This window comes from Haliaeetus leucocephalus, unplaced genomic scaffold (genome assembly GCF_000737465.1).
Source record: "Haliaeetus leucocephalus isolate CR32 unplaced genomic scaffold, Haliaeetus_leucocephalus-4.0 Scaffold143, whole genome shotgun sequence".
Classification (NCBI taxonomy): Eukaryota; Metazoa; Chordata; class Aves; order Accipitriformes; family Accipitridae; genus Haliaeetus; species Haliaeetus leucocephalus.
This window is the reverse complement of record NW_010972579.1, coordinates 543761-558016: the sequence shown is the minus strand read 5'-3', so window position 1 is coordinate 558016 and position 14256 is coordinate 543761. Positions and strand designations below refer to the sequence as shown.

The following is a 14256-nucleotide window of genomic DNA, read 5'->3' as shown; positions in this document are numbered from 1 at the left end:
GTGTAATTTGAAGCTATTATAGACCTTGGTAAATATTTATGGTTAGGGCAAGCTTTGCAAAGGTTTGTTCTTCCAAGCTGTGCATATGACTGGAGAGAGAAAGAAGGAGGAAGGCCAGAGGCAGTCGTTTTGCTGTTGCAGCCTGCGGGGCTGGAAGGCAGTGTCCCCGTGTAGGTGCTCAGACCAGTAGCATGCTTTCAGATGACCCTTCTGCTCTGCTGAACGCTTCTGAAAAAAAGGTGTGGTGGGTACCTCAAGCAGGCTTAGGGTGCAGAGTGCCCTTCAATATACATCTCTAGATTGTGGGCAGCAAGCTTTGCTTTAGTCTGTAAAGGAGGAAAACCCTCCATCTGCCACAACTCTCTGCTTTGTCAGTGGTGAAACAATACCCTGTTCGTTCCCAGGCACAGGCTGGGGCCGACCGCGGGCCGGTCTGTTATGGCAGAGCTGTCTGCCACCTGTGCCACCCACCTCCCTGGGGATCTTGGAGAACCAAGTTTGACAGTTTATATGTTGTCCTTGGGCTACTGTGCCAATCCAGGCAGCAACACACTACTCCAGCTTGTAGCTGTCATCACCTGTGAGAACTTCATTTAGACATCAGAGGGGTGTGCATCCAGTCAGCTCTTCGTAAAGAGGCAGACTTGTCTCTCCTGCCACACTGGTGAGATATGAAACAAGTCCCACTGGAAGAACACTTGGTAGTTTTCCATCTTTTGCTATGAAGAAAGCCAGTGCTTGAGAAGCTGATCTCCAAGGTTTTCTCATGCAGAGAGATGTGGAAGAGTTTCTGTGTTGTGAACTTTCCTTAGACTAATGCAGAATCCCTCCAAGCTAATACTGTCTCCTGTTACACATGCATTATGAATACTTGTTTTGCCTTCACTTCTTCAAAGCTGTGCAGTATTTAATTAGCTTTTTTTTTTTTTTAATGTTCTTCATAGTGGGACTGATTTCCTGCCCACGTAAGCTGATTTTTTTGGCAGGGTTGTGTGTGGCAATAGGAAAGCTTTGCATGGCTGGAGCGAGAATCCCAGCTGACTTTGCAACCAGAGATCACTGGTGCTGTTACAAAGGTGTAGGCTCAAGCTGAAACAAGTCACCAACACTTAGAGAGCAGCTCTGCTGTTAAACCACAGACACCAACTGCACACACGCTTTGCGCACCCTTATTCAGTGGGAACACACAACTGCCTAAATGTCAGCCCATGTGCTTTGCCCTGTGGCTGAGGTCACTGCTTCAGCCTCCCTGAATCATAGGTCATGGCCAAAGACACTGAAATCTCTGGTAAGATCAGAGCTGGTTCTCCTCTAGTGCACCTCAGCTAGGTGCTTTCACCACAAGCACTCAGGCGCCTGGGAGCAGTTCCTAAGCTGTACAGGTTAAATTGAGCCAGGTTATGGTTAAATAGTGTATGGTTAGCAGGTCTTCATTAACCCTGCTGATTTTTAGAGAGTAGATGAGCTGGCAGACTCGAGGGTGTAGAAATCTTTGTCCAAGCAGCTGCAGGGGAAAGAATACATACGAAAAAAGCTTTTATGTTGCAGTTAAAAGGTGTCTAAAGGTCTTGCATGCAAAGAAATACACACAGTATATATCACTGACTTAGACTTGTAAGATTCACAACTGAAGATCCACAGCAATCTTGTATTATTTTCTGAAGTGCACTGCAATTTGTGGTGGTGTTTGGTAGCAAAATAATCCTTCAACATAGCATTTTGAGAGGGTAAAACTTGAGAATTTATTATGAGAAACCTCACTGCTGAAAGATGGATTAATTTTTTTTTTTAATATGCCAAGCACGTTAATGAGTGTCAGAGGTAAACTAGAATGCTGGGACAAAGGGAAGTAGAGAATAAAATGTTTAAGTAGCACCTCTGCTTATTTCATGGTTAAGTTATTTTGTATTAGCCACGGAAATTGCTGCTGTGTCTGCTCAGTGAGGATGCATGCAGACTACTCAATTAGCAAAAAAATCAGAAAGAAATGACCTCGTGGCTTGCTTCTAAATGCTTGTATTTGTTTTTTTGTAAGCAGGAGACACTGTAATACAGCTTCCAATCAACCAACCACATAGTTCTGGTAATCAATGCCACAAACAGACTTTAGAGAGAGATTATATGAAAGCGTGCGCCTGCTTTTGGGGATAAAACATTTTCCAAGTTGCATGAGGTTGCTGGAGATCTGCAGGTCATGATAAGAGCTCAGTGCTCTGCTGGATTCTGCCTTAACTTGCTGGCAGGCATCACTGGAGGCATGGAGCTAACGCTTTGGTGAACAGTATCCATCCGATTTGGCAATAAAAATCGTATTTCTGTGAACAGAGAAGCAGGGAGATGAGCACTCCCCAGTACTCACCTCCTTGGACACATTTGAAATCAGTTTTGCAGCTGAGTGTAGGCTTTAGTGTGTGCTATTTCTCTGGAGGATTTGGTTTTTAGGCTTTCACAAGGGTCAGTTGAATGATGAAGAAATAGAAAAACAATCAGTCCTTTTTAATTGTACACAAACTGCTGTCATGCTGTGACTGGGATCAGACAAAGAGTTGCAGCGTTTATGGAGGGTAACGCTTTGCAAGCATGTAGCAGCAGAAAGTGTAGATAGTGATGCAGGTTTTTGGTTATGACAAATAGTTAAGCGTAGCCTACATACCTACTTCTGAAGGTATTCATTATCTTGCATTTCATCATATCATCTGTTAGCATGTGGCTTTCATGAATAATTGAGACTTATCACAAAAATAATTTTGGCAGAGCCTAGTTTCACACGTTTCCTGTTAAACACCCAGGAGAGGAACAGGCTCTTGTTTCCCCTGAGTCCTTTTGCCATGGTGGTGGAACTGCAGAGCCAGAACTGTGGTGCTTCTCCATACAGCTATTACAGCATTCGAGAACTTCCCAAACTTCTGCAAATGCAGCAAACTGCTATGCACAGAATTTGGAGTTTGATTTTTGGACATGTGTTTGGCACGTGCAGTGTTTTTTCTTCACTGAATTACCATCTTCCGTGTAGGCAGCAGTGGCAAGTGACCCAGGAAACAACTTGCAATGCAGTGTCTAGTCTGGCATCTGTATTTGTGCAAAACACTGTAATTTACAGTAGCATGCATCAGCGCAGCTCAATTGCAGAGTTCTTCAACTGACTTATTTGGAATAAATAGGCAATAAATTACGTGCTAGCATATTAAAAGGAATTTATCAGAACAGGTGCTCAAAATACTATTTTATCATAGACTTTTGCCAGCTGTTTAAAGTCAGCAAAAATATTGCTGTTTATTTCAGTGGGAGTTTGATCAGACCAAGATGTATTATAAGAGAACTTGGGGACTTGTGCTTTCGGGATAATTTTCTGTGAAGACGACATCCCTGCCAATCCCGCAAGCTGCAGGGGTGGGGGGCAGCGATCTTATTCTTAAATTTCTGCATTTTTTCTTTTCATAGGATGTATCATGGCTGATGCATTTACACGCATTATGTAGGGTAAGTTGTAAGGAGTTGTAACTGAGGCTGTAACCACAGCTTGTCCATGATCCAGTCTGTGAGCACCAGCACCCCTTAAAGACGGACCTCATCATGTTTTAAAACAGAAGTTTAATCTAAAGTAAAGAAACTTGGCCCTAAAACTAGCTGAAACTTAACAAACTTGTACCAGAATTCTAAGAAATGTAGAAATCAGTTAATGTAGAAAATTCTTGTTTTTCCATTGGGCGATTCTTGCTTTACCCTGGCCAAACTTGTCCTTGGAACATGAGGAAACAGTTTCAGCCGCTGTAAGGTCACACAAATGGGGATCTGAAATCCTCTTCTGTTAACAGAATAGTCACTGTTTTCTTCTACCCTGAAATTAGTGCCAGTAGGACAGTTTTGAAACATGCAGAGAATTACCACATGCTGCTGCAATGGTAAAACAACCAGCTGAGCTCCCAGGTAACACCTCATCTCCTTCTGCCACCACTTTTTTTTTTTTTTTTGGGGGGGGGGGGTCAAACTGATGAATCAAAGGTTCATCATTCAATATCCATGCTGTAAGCTACATTGGCTTAAATCCCCTGCTTTCTTCTCCCAACATCCCTCAGCCTTCTGCCAGCACATGGTGGCTATTTTAAGTGGAAAAATATAGTCCTGTTGTGCAGATACCTTTTTTCCTTGATCCTCTTAAAATCTTCACCAGGGCCTTCCTTGGACACTTCAACTAGAGGTGGCACAAAATTAAGTTCAGAATTTTTTTTTCAGTAGTATGTTTTTTATCATTGGTTGCCAATGGAATGTAATAGGAGTCCACACAAAAGCACTCCAAATATATTAAGTACAGCATTGTGGTTTCAGGCAAGGGTAGGCTGCATTTCAGTTTCTGCGAGCTGAATTTTATCAGACACTATTCCAACTAGCAGCATGCTAATCGATCATCTGTGTTGCTTTGCAAGACAGTAGCATATTTAATGTTCACTAATTCCAAAGAAGAGTTTCTGGAGAACAGTGGATGGCATGGCAGGAAGCCATGGGCAGCTACTGCTGTTAGAGCAGGTTGTGAAGGTAAGGTCTGCCTGCCTCAGAGAGCTTCCCAGAGAAGTCGTGTCAGCAAGATTTGAAAAATGCCTAAGAGACCCCATCCCTCAGTGACTGCCAGAACTGAAATATCTGTGCTGTTGCTCCAAAGGGCACCAGAGGAGTAAAGCTCTGCTCTGCCTGTGGTTGAAGTGTTTAGTTGTTTGATGCTAGCACTTAATTCTTCTGAGTCACAGCAAGTTTAGAAACTAGACCATAGTATGTTAGAAAGATGGCAAGTGGAGAGGAATACTTTGTATTTTCTGCCATCCAGCCATAATCAAACAGCAGGGAAAAAAGCTTGGTTTATTTTCACTAAGCTTTTCCAGTAGCTCTGTTGTTAGCAATCGTCATTCCACAGATTGTAGGAAAAAAGTGCTCTATGAGGTATTTGAGGGGAGCTGGTCAAATCTATTCACAAAATGTTCTTTTCCACTGCCCACCCACTGCCACCATCTCACTGCTCTCAGTCTGGCTCAGTTGGCTGTTCTCCCCCATGGCACGACAGGGGTGGGCTTTTCTCTTCAGCCTGTCTGGTGCTCACTCCTCTAGCAGTGGCCTAGCAGTGTGTCTCTCTCACGCCCCAGTGCTCCCCTGAGCTCTTCTTTCAGCTCTGTGCTCTTTGCAGGGTTTCCTCTGTTCTCCCTGTCCTTTCAGCAATGGGGGCTCGAAGTCCTGGCAGAGGAGCGCAGCCGACTTTCACAAAAGCCATTTCCCTTCCAATACCAACAGCACAGCAGAGGTGGGAAAAGCCTTCCCCAGGGCTCAAGGTTTGCCCTGGTGATGTACTGGAACTGGGCTAGCAAAGCACAGCCTTTGCATGGGCCCTGGCTCATCCGGGCTGGCATAGCCAGCGAGCACCCCAGAGGCTGCTGCAGCCAAGAGTTGGGATCTCTCAGCCCGTCCTGTTGCCAGTGCTTTCAACAGGCGGCTGGGGCACTGACTGCCACACTGGCTGGGACCTTGTTGCAGACAGAGCTCTTCCCACATCTGGGAAGGATTCCTAGGCTGAGGATGGGATTTTTTACTGCAGAGAGGCATGGCAGGGGGAGCAAGCCCTTCCTTGGGGAGAGGACAGCCCTTCTCTCCTGTTGCTGTCACAGGCTGTCGTGGTTTAACCCCAGCCAGCAACTAAGCACCACGCAGCTGCTCACTCACTTCTCCCCCATCCAGTGGGATGGGGGAGAAAATAGGGAAAAAGAAGTAAAACTCGTGGGTTCAGATAAGAATGGTTTAATGGAACAGAAAAGAAGAAACTAATAATGATAACACTAATAAAATGACAACAGCAATAATAAAAGGATTGGAATGTACAAATGATGCGCAGGGCAATTGCTCACCACCCGCCGACCGACACCCAGCCAGTCCCCGAGCGGCGAATCCCTGCCCCCCACTTCCCAGTTCCTAAACTAGATGGGACGTCCCATGGTATGGAATACACTGTTGGCCAGTTTGGGTCAGGTGCCCTGGCTGGGCATGAGAAGCTGAAAAATCCTTGACTGTAGTCTAAACACTACTGAGCAACAACTGAAAACATCAGTGTTATCAACATTCTTCGCATACTGAACTCAAAACATAGCACCGTACCAGCTACTAGGAAGACAGTTAACTCTATCCCAGCTGAAACCAGGACACAGGCCACGCTCAGCCTCCCTGAGCAGAAACGCAATCACTGCTCCGATTTTCCAAAGGCATAAGTAATCTAGGGGCGAAAGGCTGCACCTACCTCTGAGCTGCAAACACAAAAACGTGTGGCAGATCTCATCACAGCACAGCCAGATACATTAATGCAGGGAGACTTGAGTCGCTTTCTGTTCCTTACCTGGAGAGTTTCAAGCATCAAAAGAGTCCTTCAGTGCTTTGATACTTTTTCTGCCTTCGCAAAGCAGTGTTTGCAACTCGTGCATCAAAACTCTTCTGAGAGCCCTGCTACTTGCAAGTCTTCTAGAAACTTGTGCTTTCATAGTGTATGAACCCCTAGGGAGACATGAATCTTTCAGAGGCTTCATGCAAATAAAATGCAGCATTTTACAGTCTTAGACATAGCCTAAGGTTTCTCAGTTTTTTCCTAACAAAGTACTGATTTTCTGCTCTTTTATTTATTTCTTTTAGTAAACATTTTCAGTTCACACTTGGTTCAGCTGTATATAACCAATATAATCCTATTTTCTTACTACTTAACCAGATAATCAAGATGCCAAAAGCATTTCTATGGCTTGGGGATTCCCTTGTTTTCTGCCTTAAAATTCTAATTGCAGTCATGTATGAACTGCTGGTTTATAATACAGAAAACACGATTTAGTCCCCAGAAAAAAAGAACATAGAAATGCATGCAGGAAGACTCATTGTAATTTGGAAGAATAATAATATAATAAAATTCAGGTCATTGTAGCAAAGATGTAAACTAGAACTGCTCTGTGTTCAGTGAAAAAAAAGGCCTCTGAGCATCTTTTCTTTCCCCTAGAAATGGGTGCAGGCAGACTTGCTGTCTGTCCTACTTCATAGCTATGGAATTGTGCCCCTGGAGTTAATCTTCTAGAGTTAGTGACATCCTGCAGATGTCTTTGAAGCAGGGGCAGGGAGGGGAGCAGGACTGGGGTAGGGAAGGTTATGCTTTGTAGGGTTTAGGGTTGTTCCATGCGGGGCCCGGACGACAGGACTCCAATATGATGATTAAAGTCGCCAGTTTATTGAGCCTAGCTGATCGTTCTTATACAATTCTCTAAGTTGCTTAGAAGCTTTGATTGGCTGCTGCATGCAAGCATTTGGTGTCCATGTGCACAAACATAAAATGTGATTGGTTATATCGATACTGTCCACGCGTATAAACATAAGATAGTTAGTTATACTCTGTACGCGCGCATAAACACAGGACATAATTGGCTATATTAACTAGAGCATGCGAAACTTGTCTCAGTCTAATTGGCCAAGATAAGCCCCTGAATTGAGGTTGGTTGTGCCAAGTTCCCTTTATTGTGGAATGTGCACCTGTGTTTTTCTAATTGGGATCTTTCTTTTTCTATCTTTTTGTTTATTCTGTTCAAGGCCTTCTAAAGGCATCTGGAATGCTCTTGCGACCATGAGCTACTTTCAGGCCCAGTAACTAAGTTCCATATAATTGACCCCAACAATGCTTACCTACAGTATTAAGCATCAGAGAATCCATATGAGAACTACCTTGAGGCCACTGAAAACAGAGTGGCTGCTGACTGCAGGGAACCGTTGGTTATTATTAACAGCCAAAGGCAAGCATCATGTCATCAGTTTGTTTCTAATTTAAAGATAACAATCTTTAAATGCTGCTTTTCTGTTTTTCCCCACAGGTAAATATGTCTATCAGCCCATGACACCCGTAGAGCAGCTTCCCAGCACCGAAATACCCGTTTGCCCTCGGGAGTCTACAAACACCATGCAGATCTCCGTTTCGCTCACCGAACACTTTTTGAAGTTTGCACCCGTCTTCCAGCCCCCTCTGCCCCCTGACTCCCCACAGTTCTGCACAATTGCAGACCTCTTCATTGACAATTACCGCGTGAAATGCATCAACGGGAAGATGTGCTATGTACAGAGGCAGCCTCCCCCCGTGCCCCATAAGATAAAGTCCGAGGAAGTACCTGTTCGCAATGCCTTAATCACAAAAGAGAGCAATACACCAAAACCAGATCACTGCTCATCCCCTTCCAGCTCTGAGGACTCCGGGATCAATGCGGTGGGGGTTCACTACATGGAGTCATGTGACGAGGACACGGAGGGGGTGGCCGAGCTAAGTTCAGAAGAAGATTACAGCCCGGATAGCAGCTGGGAACCAGATGAATGCCCGCTCTTGTCACCCTCACAGTGCGAAATGGAAGTGATTGAGACTATAGAAACCACTGTGTGATTTGACAAGTTGGTATCAGATCAGTCCAGTTCCCACTCAGTAATGTTGCTTTTGTAGTATTTATATTTTCTGTTTTTTCTGACAATCCCTTTTTTCCAGTGCACTTGATATTTCAGATTCCTCATGGGAGTGTGGTCACAGGACTTGCAGATTGGTGAACTAGCAGCAGCCTGAGCAATTTTAACATGTTCTCAGCTTGATCAGATCTCCCAGGTCTGCACATAAGGTAGTGATAAATCTTAAGACTTTTATAGCTGAAATAGGCCCTTTTCTTGGTCTGGGTTATGTCATATACTACTTTTCATACAAGGATGTGCCACTCAAGATGTTTCCATCTGTCAGGATGTTTGCGGTGGGCCTTCAAAGCACAGAGGGGGAGCTGGTGCAGCACGCCTGTGAGCAGCAAAAGCAAGTTGCCCTTACTCTTTCTCAAACAGCTACGCAAGGTGCAACAACAAGAGGCTCTTTCCGTCTCTCTCTGTCCTTGCGCATTGTCCATCCTTTTCTATAGTGCTGGTGCGACCCTTCCCAAAGGCTGCTTACACCATGCTTCCAGCGGGGTTGGGATGGCAGGCTAGAGAATGCACAAAGTGCCTCCAACTTTTCTCCAGGCTATGCACCGAGCATCTGCTGAGTTAGATCAGGCTCTGAAATCTCCTGAGAAGGCGACTGTTGCTCTAGAGGGGGATCAGTTGCCTGGATCCAGCTGGTCCCTTTTCTCTACATGGATCTCGGGAACGGGATCTGGCTTTTGCAGCTTGGCAGGAAGGGGGAGCAGGCAGAGATGAAGCGCAGCTGTCTAACCAATACCATGCTAGACTGGGGTGTAAAAAATGAAGTGACTACCTCCAAACACACAAAATCTGCCCTTGGCTTTGCCTGCTGCTTTTCCTCCTGGGCTGTTTGGTGCCGGACATGTGCACTCAGGACCAAATGGCCTCAGGGCCTGCATTTGCCTGAAGAATAACAAAATTAAAAAAAAAAAGTTTATCAGCCACACCACTGTGTTGGCAGAGCTTGGGGACAGCATGGAGGTGCCCATGGGAGGTGGCCCATGGGCTTGGTAGCACATGTTCTTGTTAAAATACAGCCTAAGGTCATTCTAGTGGAGAGAGGAAGCTTTGGCTCCTGCTCCTTTGCACCCAGTTCAAGAGCAGATTCTGAACAGGGTTTCCTCAAATAGCTTGTAAGAGTGAACCATTTCACTAGTGGTTTGGTTTCAGCCCTGCTTGATGAAACAATGTCATTCTCAGATTTCAGTCAGCTTGAATCAGTTGGAGTCAGTAATAACTGTTTTCAACAGCATTACTGAATTTCATTGTGTATTTGCTGTTTATGTTTAAAAGTCATTGGTGAATATAAGGCTGTATAAATATGTACAGTTTAGTGATTGATACTAGATTATAGTCTGTGTTATAGGATGGCTCATCTCTCTCACTGTATCCTGACAAGGTATTACTAATTTTATACACTTTGTAATCAGTATCTTTAGAAAAAGTTTAGGCAACAGTGTGTGTATGTGCACAGGCGCGTGTGCTAGGAGTTTACCATAAATGGTTATAAAGTAATACTGTACTTTTTAGACTAACACTTTCAGACAAAAATAATAGGTTTTATAGTTTTGATGACTTACATAAAAAAGCGCAAAAGTGCTTGTTAAATGAGGAACTTGGGCCATTGCATGAACAGATACATTCTCACAAGGCACCTGAAAATACTGTTTTTCTGAGGGCATTTAAATGAAGGCTGTAGTAAAACTAAATAGGATTTATTTATTTTGGGGGGGGGGGTTGTCTTTCAAGGTTAACTAAGGTTTCTAACAACCTTTTAGTGTCTTTGGACCATTCAGACACATTCCATAGGTAGAAGGAAGCATTATGTATAAACCTACAGCATTTATTCATATTTAATCTTTCAATTGTAATCTGAGTGGAGAGCTGAAAAAGCTCACTCTTGTGCCTGGCCTGCCTGAACTTTCTTCCCGGAGGTGGCTTCTCCTTCCCAGGAGGACGGGATGGGCTGGCAAATACATCCTCCTGAGGGACTAGCGGCAGCCAGGGCTTTCCCGACGCTAGGGTACCCCTCAGCAGCTCTAGCTGTGGGCGCCAAGCACAGCAAAGGTCATCAGGACCCTCTGACTTGGCACGAGCTCACCTTGTTTGCAAGCAAGCAGGAGCCGCCTCTTCCTGCTGTTAGGGAGCACCGGCTGTGAGCATCGAGAAATTCAGTTGGGTGTTTATGACCAAGACTTACTATAAGATGCTGTGGTCTTGCAGGTTCGTATCACTGTCGTCAGGATACATTCTTTCTTAACTGTAAGTAATTAGCAATATTCACAAGCTGTGTCTCCTACCCAGGATTTGTTCAGATGTCTTAAGCACAAAAAGCTGCCTCTTCCTTCTGTTGTACCTGTAAAATGTCAGTGGAGCAGCCTGGTGTGGGACAGGGCTAGTTCTGGAAAGCGTTTCAGCAGCCAGCACGGTGGCAGGTTTCTCACTGTGCTCCATCACACACCCCGGTTCAGAAACATGCTTCTCACAGAAACGTGATTTCTTTGCACAAAGACTGGCGTAGATGTGCTGTAAGAGACATGCCCTGGGCTCATTGCTCCACTCTGCCAGGGAGAGGTGTGTATATTTCCTCTTAATAAACTACTAAACAACTGAAGTTCTGCTTGTCCTAACTAACCATGTATGTTCCATACTAGTGAAACATTCTGGTATTTCCAGCAAAGGAATGGTCGCTTACAGCTTCAGATGGTGGCACCTGAAACACGCACCCAGTGCTAGGCAAAGGAATCCAATAACCATGTGGAGCGCACCAGGCCCAGCCCCACCTGGGTTTGGGCACCTGGTAAGTACTGGGGCTGGTGGGCAACCTCACAGCCCAGTTCCCACTTGCCTGTAAAAGAGCTGCCCTGGTCAGGGAAGACAGCAGGGAAAAGAGTTGCAAGCCCAGGCTGATATCTGGCAGAATTCAGCTGTCTGTAGCCCCTTGACTTACCTCTGACTAGGCTTCCATGTGGCTGCAGGCTGGAAACATCAGTCTGGGGCACCATTTTGTAGTTCTTAATGCCAGTGGGAAGAAGGTCAGGACACTGGGCATGCTGGGTGCATGGTGCTGGCACTGCTCCCCAGCCAGGCAGGATCTGCACAACACCTGGCGCTTTTGTGTTCCTTGGAGGCAGCAGCACTGCCCTGTATTCCTGCCATTCAGTGCAAGCTCTGCATGGACCAGCCACCAGCTCTGTGCAGTAGTTCTGTGTGCGTGGAGAGCAACACCTGCATGGTGCTGTGGTCTTCCTGGGAGTGTCGGGGACCCTGAGGGTATGATACCCTAAAAGACCCAAGTGCTAGTGACAAAATGAACAGGGGGAAGAGATGAGATAATGATCACTGGACCAATAACACATGTTGTTAGGCCAGGATCTGGAGTATGTTTCACAAACCAGAGGTGACAATATAGAAACACCACTGCTACTAGGTTGCAGCTGTGTGAGTAGAGCAATAAAGGTGCCGCTGGGAAGGGACACTGCCCAGTTTGGTACTGCAAAACAGTGCGTTGAGCTTAGTAGTGACAAACCTTTCTGACCATCAGCACCCATCACACTGATCCCTCTCCCCCTTGCAGCCCCCAAGGGCTTGCAGCACCTTTTTACACACACACACACACACACACACTCCCCCCAATCCTCCCCCAACATAGGTACAACAAGGTGAGAGGGGAGGTTTGGGCTTCACCCGCAGTGACAAGATGTGTCTTTCTGTAGCAGAGTTCAGGGGCAACTGTACTAAGAAAACGGAAGCCAGCAGCACTGTCAGACCAGCAGCCCTCTTGCATGCTCCCTGTGCACACAGCTCACACAGGAAAGTCCAACCAAGGGCTTTTTTAATGGAAGTTCATAGGAACACACCATGCGCAGGTTAGTTTGTTCACACATGTATCATCTTCTGCATTCTTCAAGCCTTTTCGAGGTTCGCCTGTTCTGTGCCCTCAGACCCCACGGCTGCTGCCACGAGCCAGTGGGCCAGGCCTTGGCAGAATAACTGCTTTTACTAGTACCACAGTTAAAATTTGGGTATGGTACCCATCCACAAAAACAACACAGCACTGTGACACACAGGCTCTGGGCACAGGACAGGCTGCACTCCTCCAATGGAGTGGAGCAGAGTCAGTTATTTGGCAAAGTTACCAGCGCTGCCACGAGCCTCCGGCTCAGTGCAGGTAGCCCAGTGCTGCGCGATGCTTCAGCACACTTAGTTTTGCCCCCAGAGTTCACGGCTTCTAGCCCAGCTGCCCCACGGCTGCTTTGGTTTAGTGAGAAGCAGCAGTAGAGCTGGGGAGACTACACACTGCTACAAACCCACCAGCACCCAGCAAGACTCAACACAGCACGGAGGGTTCTGGGAAAGGCAGCGGAGGTGGGGAAAGTCCAGTGTTGTGATGGAAACGCTTCCCAGCACCAAGACCTGAAACCAACTGTGGCCTTGCCGCAGCTGGAGGCAGGAGCGCTAGTCTTCAGCCAGTGGAGGGGGGGCCAGATGGAGCTTGAAGTTCTCATTCTGGAAGACACTGCTGGTGGCCGGGTCACCGTGGGAAACGCTGAGCAGCCCGTGCTTTTCACCACCATGGCCACGAGACAGTTCTGTCAGGAGAGCTAGCTACAAGACAAAACCCAGACAGATCACTGTCCGGCAGCCTGGGCAGACTGCCTAGAAGCACTTGTGCAAGATGCAGAAAGACAAAGTGCTCATGGCGGGGCTCACCTTTTTCTTGCAGCAATTAGAAAAACCTTAACACATGTAAAGAACAGGGTATATATGGTATGTAGTGACCCTATAGAGCTCAGTGCAGGACAACAGTCCTGAACTAAACAACTTTCCAGGTGTCTTTAGGTTGCTTTAAAGTTACATAATTGAAAAACAATCCCAGAAAGAGCTGAAAGTGCCAACAACTACAGCCAAAACAGGCAGGAGGCACAAGGAAAATGCAAGGGACAGAGGGAGGCTGCACTCTCCTTGGGACAACATGGGGGACACGAGGAGGGACACTTCTGTGTGATCACAGGAGCCACACAGTGTCTGGAGGGGAGGTTATTTGCAAATCTAAAAAGAACCCGAGAAACCTCACACCATAGACACTTTTCAGGCCCAGCCCCAAAGCCAGAGGCATTTCCATGGTTTCACTGCCAGCAAATTCCCCAGCTCTGTCAGAAGCAGCGTGGCTGCCTTGTGATGTGAAACAGCCAGCTCTATGCACAGTAAATTGCCAGCAATAAACAAAACCCAAGAGAAAAGCCAAAGCCCACACTGCCAGTGCCAATATCTGGTCTGACAACATGCAAAATACCCTTCACCAATTTAAAACCAAAAGGAAAACAGGTGGTACATACTCTGGAGGTTCCTCGGTTGAGTCGGCAGAGTTGGTCAAAAGCTTGGATCTGCTGAGGATCCAACAGAGACTCTGAACTTGCCTGATAAAGAGAGTGAGAAGGTTACAGAGAAAACGCACAAGATGTCAAGTTCATATACACAGAAATTGATCCCTGCTCCTGTCCTTGGTTCTGGAGCAGCCAGTCTGTAGCCTCTTCAGGGAGGCTTTTTTAGCCATCTTTCCTCTGGCTTGAAACCACTGTGTGCACCTTTGTTTTGGGGAAAAAAAAAAATCCTTGCACAAAGGACAGAGATACCCTTACATCCACAATGACTTATTGTTGGTGTCTGTAGCTGATGGCAGACAGACTAACAGTAGTAAGTTAGAAGAAAAGGGGGGGGGGGGGGGGAGGGGAAGGGGGGGGAAAACGCCCCCCAGGCAGGCGGGGGGAACGGCAA

At 46.2% G+C, this 14256-nt stretch overlaps 2 protein-coding genes across 2 annotated transcripts in view; one reads left to right on the top strand and one right to left on the bottom strand.

The window, feature by feature from the left end:
- Positions 1-3904: 3904 nt before the first annotated feature.
- LOC104827862 (chromosome unknown open reading frame, human C3orf70) lies at positions 3905-9489 on the top strand. The gene is made up of 2 exons (XM_010561152.1): positions 3905-3927; positions 7869-9489. The coding sequence occupies exon 2, from the start codon at positions 7889-7891 to the stop codon at positions 8423-8425; it is 537 nt and encodes a 178-aa protein (XP_010559454.1). The 5' UTR covers positions 3905-3927; positions 7869-7888; the 3' UTR covers positions 8426-9489.
- A 2780-nt stretch (positions 9490-12269) lies between these two features.
- Positions 12270-14256, bottom strand: part of VPS8 (vacuolar protein sorting 8 homolog (S. cerevisiae)) — an 85202-nt gene continuing 83215 nt past the window's right edge. The window contains exons 45-46 of the mRNA XM_010561276.1: positions 13818-13898; positions 12270-13086 (exon numbers count right to left, since the gene is read on the bottom strand). Coding sequence (XP_010559578.1) covers positions 12937-13086; positions 13818-13898 — 231 coding nt within the window. The 3' untranslated portion in view covers positions 12270-12936. The remainder of the gene's footprint in view (positions 13087-13817; positions 13899-14256) is intronic.